Source organism: Pipra filicauda, unplaced genomic scaffold, assembly GCF_003945595.2.
Source record: "Pipra filicauda isolate LSUMZ 115617 unplaced genomic scaffold, ASM394559v2 scaffold151_size3305965_pilon, whole genome shotgun sequence".
NCBI classification, from domain to species: domain Eukaryota; kingdom Metazoa; phylum Chordata; class Aves; order Passeriformes; family Pipridae; genus Pipra; species Pipra filicauda.
The window spans coordinates 2,343,578-2,356,856 of record NW_024104007.1 but is presented as its reverse complement, the minus strand read 5'-3'; the positions used below and the strand labels follow the sequence as shown (position 1 = coordinate 2,356,856).

Sequence of the window (13,279 nt, the reverse complement as noted above, 5' to 3'; positions counted from 1 at the left end):
GACAGAGAGCAGCTTGTATTGCTCCTGCCCCTAATGTGTTTTTTTTTCCTACCTAGAATAAAAGTTCTCAATTCTAGGCAACAGCACCTGGGTATCTTTTTTTCACCCTTTTATTAGCTTTATTTCCTTTATTAACTATTTAGTATCTGCAAAACAAATCTGCAGCAGTTGAGTTTTCATACAGTTAAAAACAAAAGTGACCAGACTGCAGAGATTTGAGACTTGCCCAGAATGCAGAAACTATAAACTGCAGATCTAGATCTCAGTCAGGCTTGACAGCAGCATGTATTATTGTTTCCCACACTCCAACTTTGTGTTCCTTTCCCCTTTCTCGAACCTGGACCTCCCAAAAAGGCCTTCAAAACAGATGTATCCCCTTCAAAAAGCATCTGTTTCATTGCACTGAAACTTTCTAGCAGGTTTCATTGAACAGTACCCACCAGACACAGCTACATATGCTCTCAGTGTCAGACTACCCCTTTCACATGCTTGCTCTCAACTTCTCAAGCCTGAAAACAGACTTAAATTCCTCCTTGAAACTCAGCTATCAAAGCCAGCTCATGACACAACACAGCTGTGCTTTGAGCTGTTTGAAAATTTACCCTCTCTGCTACTAGCCCATAGAGAAAACATCTCCCTTCTCCTGTCCATGGCCCGTGGAAACACTAAATCTCCCACAGTGATGTACCCAGGCACTACAGGCTGGATTTGATCTGCTTTCAATATGAGTGTCTTCTGCTGACTGACACATTGGTGCAGCAGACTGTGATGGTACCAAATGCACTAACATTTAACATTTAGCCTCTGCACCAACATCTCCATGGATAATACACACCCAAACAAAACGTGTTCACAGAATCATAGAATGATTTAGTTGGAAGAGACGTTCAGGATTATCTAAATCCAACCTCCCTGCCGTGGAGGTGGACACCTTTCCCTAGACCAGGTTATCACAGCCCTGTCCAACCTGGCCTTGAACACTTCCAGGAAGGGGGCAACTTTCAGCTCTTTTGGATAAAGATGTTGACAAATCAGCCCCCTAGTCTCACAAGGGGTGGTTTCACCCTCAGCAGCTCCCTGAAGGTTAGAACTGTTGAACACTTCATCAAGAGCCAACGTGGAGCCAACACAATGCCCCCATCTGCTGTCATCCCCACCTCATAACACTCTTGCTGTTCTCCCCTGGCAGGAGGACTACAACCAGCTGAGACCCCTGTCCTACCCCAACACAGACGTGTTCTTGATCTGCTTCTCGGTGGTGAATCCTGCCTCCTACCACAATGTCCAGGAGGAGTGGGTGCCTGAGCTGAAAGTCTGCATGCCCAACGTGCCTTATGTCCTCATAGGAACACAGGTAATTCTTCTCCTGAGCACTGGGGGGGGGCTTCATAGAGAGGGTGATCCTACTCAACCCAGGGGTGGCAGGAGGCTGAATTCTGTGGAAAGGTCTCCTATTGTGAATGTCTTATGTGAAATGCAGTCAGATTTTCCCACTGGAGGAAAACTCATGGATTGGGAACGGAAACCAACATGCAGATGTCTGGACGGGCAGAACTCATTTCATCTTTTTATCCAAATGTATATTAATGTGGCAACAAGGCATAAATACCTATAGGGAGAAAAGATTTCATACAGGCCTTCAGTGAGGGGAAAAAAACATCAAAGTCTGTGGTTAAAAGCAGAAGCTAAACTTCAAACTAAATTTTAAGAATGGGAATAATTAACCAAATGACTTAGAGACATGGGAAGGAAGTAGCCTCCCTTCATGCTTTTACATCAACATTGCAACTAGGGAGTCACCATCCTGCTTGTGTTATAGTGATTGTTAGACTGAATGATCAAACCACTTTATTTTGGTCTTAAAATCTATAAATTTATCAATCAAATAAAAATCCCTTAAATATGGGTTTGCTTCCAAGACACAGAGTGACTAGAGAATGTGAGAGCAGGGATACAACTCTCTGGAAAATGTCAGAACACTGGAGAGTAACCTAAGCCAAGTTAGAGAAACAGATCAAATTCTGGTCAAAACCAAAATCTTCATGCCATAGGAAAGGTCATTCATTCAAACGCTGGCTTTGTTTTCTAAACTGGAATAATAATCTGAAACACCCATTTAAAAATAAAAGTATTACCCTTTGGATCACACACTCTGAAAGTGGATGAGTTTGAAATGCCAGAATACTTCACTTTGATGTTTTCCATGGAAAAAAAGGATTTTGTTTCAAGTCAGTCAGACTGAGCTGTGTCTGTCTGGCCTGTCAGGGTGGTTTTTGGTGATGCAGTGCAGGGTCGCAGCAGCCTCCCCTGTCAGTAGGGCTCAGGCTTCTCCCAACACTTTCCAAGATGCACTGGGAGAGGACAGATGCCTTTATCTGGGTCTGTAAAGCTATGAATATCTGCCTTAAGAATTACAGCACAGAGTTTGTGTATTTTCTACTAGATTGATCTCCGGGATGATCCCAAAACTTTGGCACGGCTGCTTTACATGAAGGAGAAACCACTCACCTACGAGCACGGGGTGAAGTTAGCAAAGGAGGTAAGAGCTTTTCCTGAGGTCCCATGAAATCCACTGATCACACTTTTCCACTGGGTTTGTTTCATTCAAGGTGAACTTCTCCAGGGCGTGTTGGTGGTCCTAGACAGAGATTAAAGCCTCTGTTCAAGCAGGCTGGACCCAGGCACTCATTGCAACCCCTGAGCCTGCACTTCTGCTGCCATACCCAGCTGAATCAAAAAATTGTAGAACATCCTAAGCTGGAAGGGACCCAAAAAGACCATCGAGTCCAACTCCTGGCCATACACAGGACAACTCCAAAAATCACACCATGTGCCTGAGAGAATTGTCCAAACATTTCTTGAATTCTGTCAGGCTTGGTGTTGTGACCCAGCTCTAAAGCAAAGCATCAAGGTATACAGGGCAGCAGGTGGCAAATGGGCATCAAAACAGATTTTACTGCCTATTTTACTTAAGTCAAGTGTTTCCTGTTCAGGGTTCTGCCAGGAGCTGCATATGGCAAAACCCTCTCTGCAGCCACCTCACGTCAAACTCATCCCTATCCCTTGCAAAAGCACAGACAACTTGATTCTCACTTATCCTTTGCACCTCAAGCAGCAGAGAAGGTATTCCCAAGGTTTCTGTGATATTGCACATTTCCCCCAGGAACGAAGAGGGATAAAAGCCCTCCCCAAGCCCTGGAATGCAGGATTCTGGACCCCAGCCTTGTCCACCTTATATGGTCCCCTTGCTGTTGTTGGCCCTGGCCCTCAAAGGCCAGCAAGAGCATCCAACAGCAGAACAAGATGAGTAAGCCACAAGGTTGCTGAATAAGCTGAGGCTGCATTCCCAGGCCACTGTGTGTGTTTGTGTCATGCCAGCATCCCCAGGAGAATCCCATCTTAAAATGATGCTTCCCTGTTCCCAGAAACCAGCTGGAAGTCCTCACCAGGTAACAGCTCCCTGGCGTTGGAGGAGGAGGCAGGACATAAGAGTGACAAGTCAGGGGAGAAGAGTCAAGTATATGAAGGGGTTCAGCGTCTCTTTGAAATAAGCGTCTCTTTGAAACCTTCCCCAGCTGCACAGGCAGGAGGCCAAGCTCCTGGTCCAACTCCCTCTGGAGAGCTGTGCAGGGAATTCCTGCTCCCCATTATGCGCTGTGGCGAGAGACTTGTTGATGCTTATTCCTGCTCCCTTGCTCAGGATGACCACCTGCCTTGTCCCTTCATCTCACAGGCAGCCAGATATAAAACAGACAATGACCTGACCCCCTTTCTAAAGGTCTTGGCTTCTCTCTGAGACAGGACACATGTGTGCATAGAAAGATGCTGGAACAGTCACTTTGTCTTTCCCAGCAGTGGGTACTCCACTTTTTCCTCTTCTCTTTCAGATTGGAGCACAGTGCTATCTGGAGTGCTCAGCCCTCACACAGAAAGGCCTTAAGACTGTCTTTGACGAGGCAATCATGACCATTTTCCACCCCAAGAAGAAGAAGAAGCGCTGTGCAAAGTGCCACAGATGCTGCACCCTCGTGTGAAGTCGCTTGGAAAGAGAAGCGAGCTGAGTTCAATGAAACCAAGCAGGTTAGAAAGGCAATGAAGGTCACATGCAACTGAAATGGGGAACATGACCAGAAAAGGGTCCTTCTTACCCAAATACAGGAGCCCTCCATTCTGTGAAACCTCCAAGCTGTATCACACTAGGCCAACTCATGTCTCTGTGCTTTCCTAACCCTCCAGAGCTGTACGTAGCCTGTTCCCACTACTACAGACTGAACCGAGCCAACAGAAACCAGGATGCCTGCTCCTGCCTGGGTCTTCACCTTAGGAATAAGGTGAAGGTGGCATGTGGCTAAACAAAGAATTAAAGGCTGTAAAAGAAACAGGAGAAACTCCATTTGTGGCCTTAAGTAAGAATTGATCAAAATTAGGAATTTGCAGTACTTAGTAATCAAATCTAAATTGACGAAAGTACGTGGAGATCTGTAGAAGTCTAATATGTAAGATATACACCATAGGTAGGATGTACTTTAAAATTACTTTTCTTTTATAAGACTTACTAGTTCAAGAGATACTTTAGTTTGTTCAAACCACATGGAAGCAAAGGTGGAGTGATTCCAGTTTATTTTCACTTAATGGTGAAACTTCACAGCATCAGGATGTTGCTGCACACAAGCTACCAAAATGGACCAACATTTACCTCCAGACTTAAGGAATGTTCTTATAACAAAAAAAAATGCAAATAACTGTATTTTTACAGGAGAACATTCAGGCTGAGCCATGTTTCCATAAGCTGGGAAAGGAAGAACAGAGTTGTATCATTAATGAACTGAAACAAAGAAATTCTGCCACCAAAGAACATTGCCCTAGACATGGAATAGCAGCGTGGAACAATCTCCCTTCCAGCTGAGAACATGAACGAGACACATTGCCATGGCAACTGAGAATTTACCTTATAGATCAGCTGGATTTCTACATCTCACCCAACAGCCAAAAATAGCAATAACCAAAAAGCCAAAGGTCGTACTGACTTTAAGTGCTTTAAGGTGATCCAGTTGCCTTATGATTATCTTTTTTTGTGGAGCATTTCTGTAAAAAACCTCATCAAAGTGATTGCAAACGTTGACTTATTGTAGTCTCCCTCCTCCCTTTGATTGCTTCTTTCTTTCTTCCTTCCCATTTTTCCATCTTCAAGGAGAGTGATGCTTTATTTGCAGCATGGCTTGCAGTCCTCAGGAGTGAACTTTCCCATGAGTGGCAAATGACAGCCAGCAGCATGGAGATGGGAAGTCCAGCCCAAAAGAGAAGGGAAGATGCCTGTGAACTCCCTTTGCTGCTGGAGAAAGCGTGCCTTTTTGCTAAAACCTCTCCAGAGATCCTGTAGTTTTGCACATCACAGCAACACAGGCACTCAGAGGTGAACTCGAAGTGCATCTTGTTATTTGCAGCTGCCTTCGGGTACCTGGGCAGTGCCATGAGACTGTCTTGTCATGGATTTCATTCCCCAAACAGGAAATCACAGTACCCAGCACATACAGATTTGAAGATGTCTGATGTGACTCCTTGCAAAAGCAGTAGCCAGCATTTCCAGAAGTGCCTGGAGTGAGAAAGTACCAGTAGTGCACCCTCCCAGCCTGGGGTCACATGCCCTGCGCCCCCACACACCCTATCCCGTAAGACTGCCAGCCCTCTCGTCTCTGGAAGCACAGCAGCTGAGTACACACATGTCATCAGAAAAGCTGGTGAACTACAGAGCTGGTGTTGCTTGGAGTAATGAGTGACTTCAGCAGGACAACAGGAAACTGCACCCTCAGCACAGGGAAGGGGCCAAGTCTGATGCAGTGCCCAGTCCTGCTGTCATCGAGGTTTACGGATCCAAGCTCCTCCTTTAGCACAAATTCCATTTCATAGAATCATGGAACAGTTTGCAATGGAAGTGACCCTAAAGATCATTTAGTTCCACCCCCAATTTACCCTGGACACCTACAGAAACAAGCTCTGACACATTTCTGGTTATAAATCAGCAGTTCTCTCTGACAAAAGCAATCAGACTCAAGGCAAATGCCTTGTTGCTGTTACCTGATGGCTTCCACTCACCATCCCTTTCCCACTGCACACAAACATGGATGAAAGCACAGCTGTGCTAAACCAAAGGCAGACAAAAGAAAGTTGTCCTCACTGCTGGCTTTTTTTCTGTGCATATTTTATGTTTGGTTTTATGTTTGTTCCCAAACATTTGCTTCAGATGGCCTGGCTGCTAAAGCCCAGCTCAGAGGAAGGACAGTTCCAAAGCCCAGTGCAGGGATCTGTGCTGTGCCACAGAGTTTGTTGCCATCCCCAGGCAGAGCAGTGAGTGTTCACCCCACCGGGACACTGGCAATCAGCTGAACTGTAACGTGTAAAGAGATATTAGGAGAGTATGAGGAGAACTAGGAGTGGATTAAAGAAATTAATATTTAGGTAATGGTTGTTGGCTTACAACAGGACTAGAAATCCACTGAAACCAAAAAAAAAGCTTTCAACACATTTCAGAGAAAAAAATATATCTTCACTGTGTTGCCATTTACTTCAGTGGAAATAAATTAGGGAAATTGTTTTAGCTCATGTAGGTTGCTGTAGAGTCCATGTACAAGTGTCTGGTTGAAGTAAGTGAAGTCTGGTTTAGCTGGAGCACAATGCAAGCACTCAGGTTGGAGCTGCCAGGTATTCTTAGAGCTTCACAAAATGCAGAGGAAATAGAAATCTAGAGTGACAGCTGATCTCATCATAACATAATGAGCACACTGCAAAAGTGCAGTATAACATCCCAGCATGCATTAGGGAAAGCCACAAATAATCAAAGGGTACTTCTGTGGGCCACTAAGTACCAGGGATAGTTATTAATACTAATTGGATGGCATAGGATTGGGAATAGAATCAAAAATCAAATGGGATTTGAGGAAAGCTAACTACAAAATATATGGTGATGTAGAAGCTAAAATGCTACTGTCCTAATGTGTTAATCTACAGCACCCTGAACACATCATTGCATGGAGAAAGTAGATAGAAAAGTGCTAATATGCATACAAAAATGTTAAGACTAAGCAGGGGTTTATTTGCACTTACAAAATGGAGCATATCAAGTTTGTGAGGCAGTAAAATTTCAAGTTTTTCAAGCTGATCTTGACCAAAATTTGACATCTGGGAGCTGCAAGGGAGGGAGAGTGATCACAGTCCGCTGAGAAAAGGCCTCTGCACTCCATTTATTTTTAATTTTTCTTCCAACAAAAATAAATGTTTTAAAAATAGCCATGGTTAATGCAGGTCCCATAAACATTACTGCTGTCTTAGGTTACGTACACACACTTATCCATGGAATGTGGCACTTACTTAAGGATCTGCCCTGTTACACTATTATTTTGGGGTTGCAGAGCTACCACAGGTCAATAGGTTTTAGAAAGAGATTGTAGGATGTAAGGAGATTCATTGACTCTCTGGCAAGTCATACCTAATACCTTCTCTAAAAGCCAACAGATGGTGTGTGAACAGGCAGCAAAGCTTATTTTCAGAAATATCACAACACCAGACACAGTGCAAGCACAGGCATAAGGCCACAGATATAAACTCGAAGTTATTTTCAAGCGCCATTAGTAACAAGGAAAGAAAATCAATACAGGATTGCCAGGTGGAAGCAGATGGGTTTTCTCACTGTAAGATGAGCTAGAAATCAGATCCCAATTTCACCTTCAAAGGAACACAGTTAAGGAGAGTCATAAAGGTTATAAACCATCCCTGGAACCTATTCGACAACATCCTCTTACTGCAGCTGATGTCAAAACCTTTCTTGACAGACCTGCCTGTGCTAATAGTCTCCTGTCATTTCAAAAGCACTCACAACTTACAGGAAACCTGCTAGATCCTGTAAAACCCATCTCCTTTAGCCTCTTCTGAAACCATAATGTTCTACCAGGAGTTCTTAACCTGAAGTTCCAGTTCCAAACAGAGTTCCTTAAGTATTTTCATGTAAACTCCTGCAAGGAGATATTAGAGGTATTATGTATTTGAGAGATATCTCACACAAAACCTTATATCATATATCATCATTAAACAACCCACAGATGCCTCTGCCCTCCAGAGCCCTGCAAAAACACCAGGCTGATGGAACTGGGACAATCCTGCCACTTCCAGCATGACTTGAAGGAGGCCCCACAAAGATTTCCACAGTTTGTCCTGTGCCTCCCAGAGCTCAGAAAACCTGGGGAAAATACAGAAACAATGCTCTAACCCTACGTAGGTCCATCCTTGTTTGTTCAACAGGATATACATCCCATGTACTTACATCATCCAGGAGTGGTGGTGAGCAGTTCTCAAGATGAGCTCACCCTGGTTCTCCTATGTGCCATATGGTCCCAGGCCTTCTCTCTAATATAAATAACTACTGTTACAGTAATGTATAGCTTGGAGAGAACAACCAACTACAAGCTCTTGCCTCTCATTGCCTTGCATGAGGCAGGATGTGAGTCTTTCCCTCGATATCCACACGCACTGGTCCTGATAAAATTATTCTTCTTGCTGGTGGAAACTACAGAATTCACTCCAAGTCCAGAATGACAATCAAAACAATCGTTTCAGCAGCTGACATTGATATTTCTCACCTTTTTTGTCTTTCAAAGCACTGTTTCAATTCACAATAAACACAGAATTAAATATACTGCTGCATCTTGACATGAAATAACATTATTCCAAATACTTTTATTAAAGAGACAGATTTTGGCAGTCTTCCTCCTGCAGAAGAGAATCTTACTTCACAAGGAACTGTCTCCAACTTCCTCATTTCTCATTCAATCCCACTGACACTGCTCATATAAAGGAGAGAGGCTGAATATGGCCATTGTGACCTGCCCTGTAGTTAACCTACAACAAAATCTCTTCCAGCTGCTCTAGTACTGGTGGCCTGTGTTCCACAAAAAGCCGTGGTTTTCCATTCCCTGCACACTCCACAAGTCACTTGGTGGTCTGTCATGCTAAGCACCATAATCTGTGTGGTATCTGCCATCTCTAAGGAAGTGTGGTGGAGCAGAACCAAGAAATGGGTTGGGAAAGGAGAACCAAGAAATTAGTTGGGAAAGGAGAAAAGCCTTGGCCATGCTGCCACACAAACCAAGCAGGACTCCCCCATAAACAGTCACTGCATTGCAACTCTCATCAAGAGGCTGAAAGCCACACCAAGGGTGGGAAAACCACTGTAGCAAACAGAGAACAACAGGGAACAAACATTTCTCTACAGGTGACTGTCTGGATGCAGTGACAAGGATGCATGAGCTTCACTTCCTATCGACGGCAAGCTGTTGAGATCCCATCCAAGACATTGTCCCAAGACTCCAGAGATCCAAACTGAGAACCCTTTACAGGAGCTTAGAAAAAGTTGCAGAAGTCCTTGCAAGCAATTTCTGTCGCTGCCTCCCCTCATATACGCCTCTGTTGCACCCAGCCTCACATACAGCAGTGACACAGTGGTCAGTCACACCAATGGTATCTGTCCAGCAAGTGCATATTCACTGTGCAAACTGCCCTGTCCTCACAAAAATCACAGAATAATTTTGGTTGGAAAAGACCTCTAAGATCATCAAGTCCAACCATCAATCCAGCACTGCTAAGCCCAGCACTAAGCCACGTCCCTAAGTGCCACATCTATATGTCTTTTGAATGCCTTCAGGAATGGCTACTCCACTACTTCCCTAGGCAGTCTATTTCTCCCTTTAATTCAGATATTTAAGATGCCCATCTGCTTTTATATCTTGCTTACAGCCCATGACTTTTTCTGTACCTTTTTTCCCCAAGTGGCACAGCAAATACCTCTTGATTCACCATACTGGAACTTCATCTGGATTAAAAATAGTTTGCAGTGGCATCACTCTGTCTCGAGCCAGGATTGTTTAAAAGCACATTTGTCTTCTCCAGGAAAGCAATCAACATATGCTCATGTTGGCCCTGGGACCATTTGTTCAACAAACAGGTAGAATGCAGGAATCTGGCTGCACATGCCTTTCTCCATGTATTTTCCTTTCCCCTGAGGAGAATTTGTAATGTGTTTTATCCCACATAAAAAAAAGCATATCTGGAAATAACAGAACATTTTCTTGATTCACAACTCTATAGGACTGGAGGAGCATCTGCTGTGACAGGAGGTGAGCATGGAGAGACCTACGTCAGATAACTTCTAGACACATTTGAGCTCTATGTAAAAAATGAAGACAAATTTCCACTATAAATGTTTATTTTCCTCTTCATGAATAAAGACCATCTGAAAGCAGGAAAAAGCCTCCCACTGCTTTCGGTAGTGGCTTGTGATCTCAGCTGTCTTCACCTATCAAAACAAAACAGGAACAGGAGTATTTTTGCATCAAAAAGTTGGGACAAAACCACCAATTAGAAGTCACGAATGCAACAGAATCACATCTACACTTCTGCTTTGGGGGAGAGCTGCAAAATCAGGGACCAGAGTCACAATTAGTCAGTTTGATCCTAAAACTTGAATTTTATTTTAAGGTGTTAAGGGGACGTCCATAACTAGAATGAAAACAAAACTTCCAATTCTCTTTTCTTTGTTTCAGTTAAAGCTTACAGAAACATGGGACCATGAGTGTATTTTTCCTGGGCAGTTCCAGGAACCCCACTAGAACAGCAAAAATAATCAGATGCTCATTGTAGAAAGAAAATTATCTCACAAACCCATATATCACAGAGCAAGAAGCAAAAACCATGTGAATTGCTGTCAATAGTTAAAAATCTCTAACTTTGAAAATATTGTAACAAAAAAAACTTTGAGCCTGATCCCCACCCCCTTCCAGATTGTGCAGAACATAATGCAGGGTTTGGCTGCCTCTAACTATAATGTTAGGGTGGGATTTTCAAAGATGCCGTATTTTGGCTTCATTTCAATTCTTATGAAAGCAATGGAAAATTTCAATGGGGTCCACACATGGCTAATGTGGAAAACGTTTGAGAGTCTTTATATTGCCTCTTTTTCTAACCTTTTATTTTGGCTGACCAAGCTTTGAGCACATGGACACACTGAGCCAGGTCCAAGAATCTTTTATACCTTTTGGCTGCTGGTTGTGGACTCCTGAAAGGAGATGGGGCATCTGGAGACTTTGCTGATCTGATCTTTGGAGGCTGGATTTGAAACTCTGTGTTCCTACCACTACTAGGCTGAAGATGAAAATAGTTACATTAACAGTGTAATATTCAAGATAAATGTTTTTCCTTGCTGAGTTTGATACTGCACTCCTTGCTGTCACTTAATTTCATCTCATCCCATTCAGGATGCCAGATTCAATTTGATTTTGCCAAAGATCAGGTTGAGCTCTCACTGATATCAACTCTGGTGAATTTTGACTTTGATCAGAGGTTAATGAACTCAGAGTAAACAGTTGTCACCAATTTACAGTTTCTAGATCTTCCAACACAACAGTTATTTGTATTGATAACATAGAAAATTTGGTCTCATGCCTGTCAAAGAACTTTGGGTGTAAGACATACCCATAGTATGACTGTCACATCATCTCTCCCAATACTTCACCCCAAAAATAGGCAGCTGCTCTATTTAACTGCATTACAGACCTGGCAGGCACTGAACTGCCTTGTCAGTATGGAGTAAATGAGCCCAAACTCTCCCCAAACTTGCAAATATTAATTCATTAATAAGCAATAACACAAAGTTATGTGAGAGGGGAAAGACATTGGCAAAGTCTTCTTCACTCATGAGCAGAAGGGACCTAAGGTGGTGAGCGCAGGTTGCCAGGTGGGAAAGGCTACAGAGCAAGGCATAGCATGTTGTCCAAGCTTCCCCAAAAATTATGGATTGAGCCTGGTGAAAGGGCTCAGAGGTGCCTCTGTGGAGTCACACCAGGATACCTGGAGCTCAGCAGCACCTTGAGACTGGGAGGACTTCAAGGAAGGCTGCAGAGAGGAGCAGGGAGAGGCAGTGCGATGATAACTGAATCCAGTTTAACCTGTTATGATGTTGATGCACTTGTCAAATACAGGCATTTCACTGCACAGAGATTCTCTGCTCCCCTGAGAACACAAAGACAAGGAAATTTCTTTCCCTCCTTTTTGTGTTTACTTTATAGTAATACTCAAAAGTGTTCGCTAAGCAATGCTTAAAAGTAACAGTGCAACGAGTTATTATAATTGAGTTTGTGAATCAGATGTAATGACCTCAGCACAGATCAGGACCTAATGCATCATCAGTCAGATCTCAGCCAGCTGAGAAAAGGAGTCATTTACTTGATGTGAGCAACTGAATTTTTCTCTCTTAAAAGTTGCTGTGTGCAATACTGCTGGAATCTGGGGCTGGTGAAACCAAAGGATGAGCACTAAAACATTATGTCTGACTTTTGAGTGATATGTCTTCTTTTTAAAGATTAACCAAATCTTCAGAATTCACGTCAAAGCAATACAATTTCAAACCAAGGAAATTCGGTTTTCCAGCGATTTTGTTCTGCATAGTTTAAAAATCATGTAAACAGTATTAGTTTCCTATTTACAGCACATAATTCTGTACTCTTTTGTTTATCCTCTTTTAAACATGTAATTACTGTATATTGTAATGCACATTAATATCGTCTATTGTACATAGTTTATTTTAACAAAATAAATGTATTACTAAGTATTTTGACAGCATCCTTTTGAGAAGGTGTGGTGTGTGGTGTTGTGTTTATTTTCCCAGATGCTGATCACATATACACCTTTCAGGACTTTTCAGGTAGGAAAAACCTGTACTAACATACAGGGCTACTTTTGGATTGTCCTGAAACCACCTGCACTTTCCTGCAGAAAGTCAAACAGGAGGTGACACAGCAGGTTTGTTTGGGGCATGTTCCTCTTGGGAAACTGTTGCTTGACCAAATCCCCTGCAGCCTGGAAACACAGAAAGGTGGAAGTGTGGGAATTGCAGTTCTGGCTCCCTGATGGCAGATAGCCTTTAGCTCACTCTGGTCCCAGGGTATCCCTCAGGGACTGGCCTGGAGATACTTAGTTCTCCATTCTCCATCAATATTAAGGTGGTTGGTTGTTGCTCTATCAGTTAAAATTTCATTTTGCTTTTAATTTCTGTCTGTGGTCTCCATTGTGTTATCACAGCACCATAAGAAGATTTTTTTTCCTTGTTTGAATGGAAATCTGAAGCATTTTGGAGAGAAGAGAGCATACGGCAGCCTAGCAGCAGCTCTCTTGGTGAAGCAGGTGGAAAAATGTTAGCCTAGGAGTTTTGAGGGGAGTTTATTACCTAACACATGGA

At 43.1% G+C, this 13,279-nt stretch overlaps 1 protein-coding gene across 1 annotated transcript in view; it reads left to right on the top strand.

Annotated features, from left to right (window-relative positions):
* Window positions 1–12,654, top strand: part of RHOJ (ras homolog family member J) — a 61,753-nt gene extending 49,099 nt beyond the window's left edge. The window contains exons 3-5 of the mRNA XM_027716691.2: window positions 1,190–1,354; window positions 2,444–2,539; window positions 3,888–12,654. Coding sequence (XP_027572492.1) covers window positions 1,190–1,354; window positions 2,444–2,539; window positions 3,888–4,034 — 408 coding nt within the window. The 3' untranslated portion in view covers window positions 4,035–12,654. The remainder of the gene's footprint in view (window positions 1–1,189; window positions 1,355–2,443; window positions 2,540–3,887) is intronic.
* The last annotated feature ends 625 nt before the right edge of the window (window positions 12,655–13,279 follow it).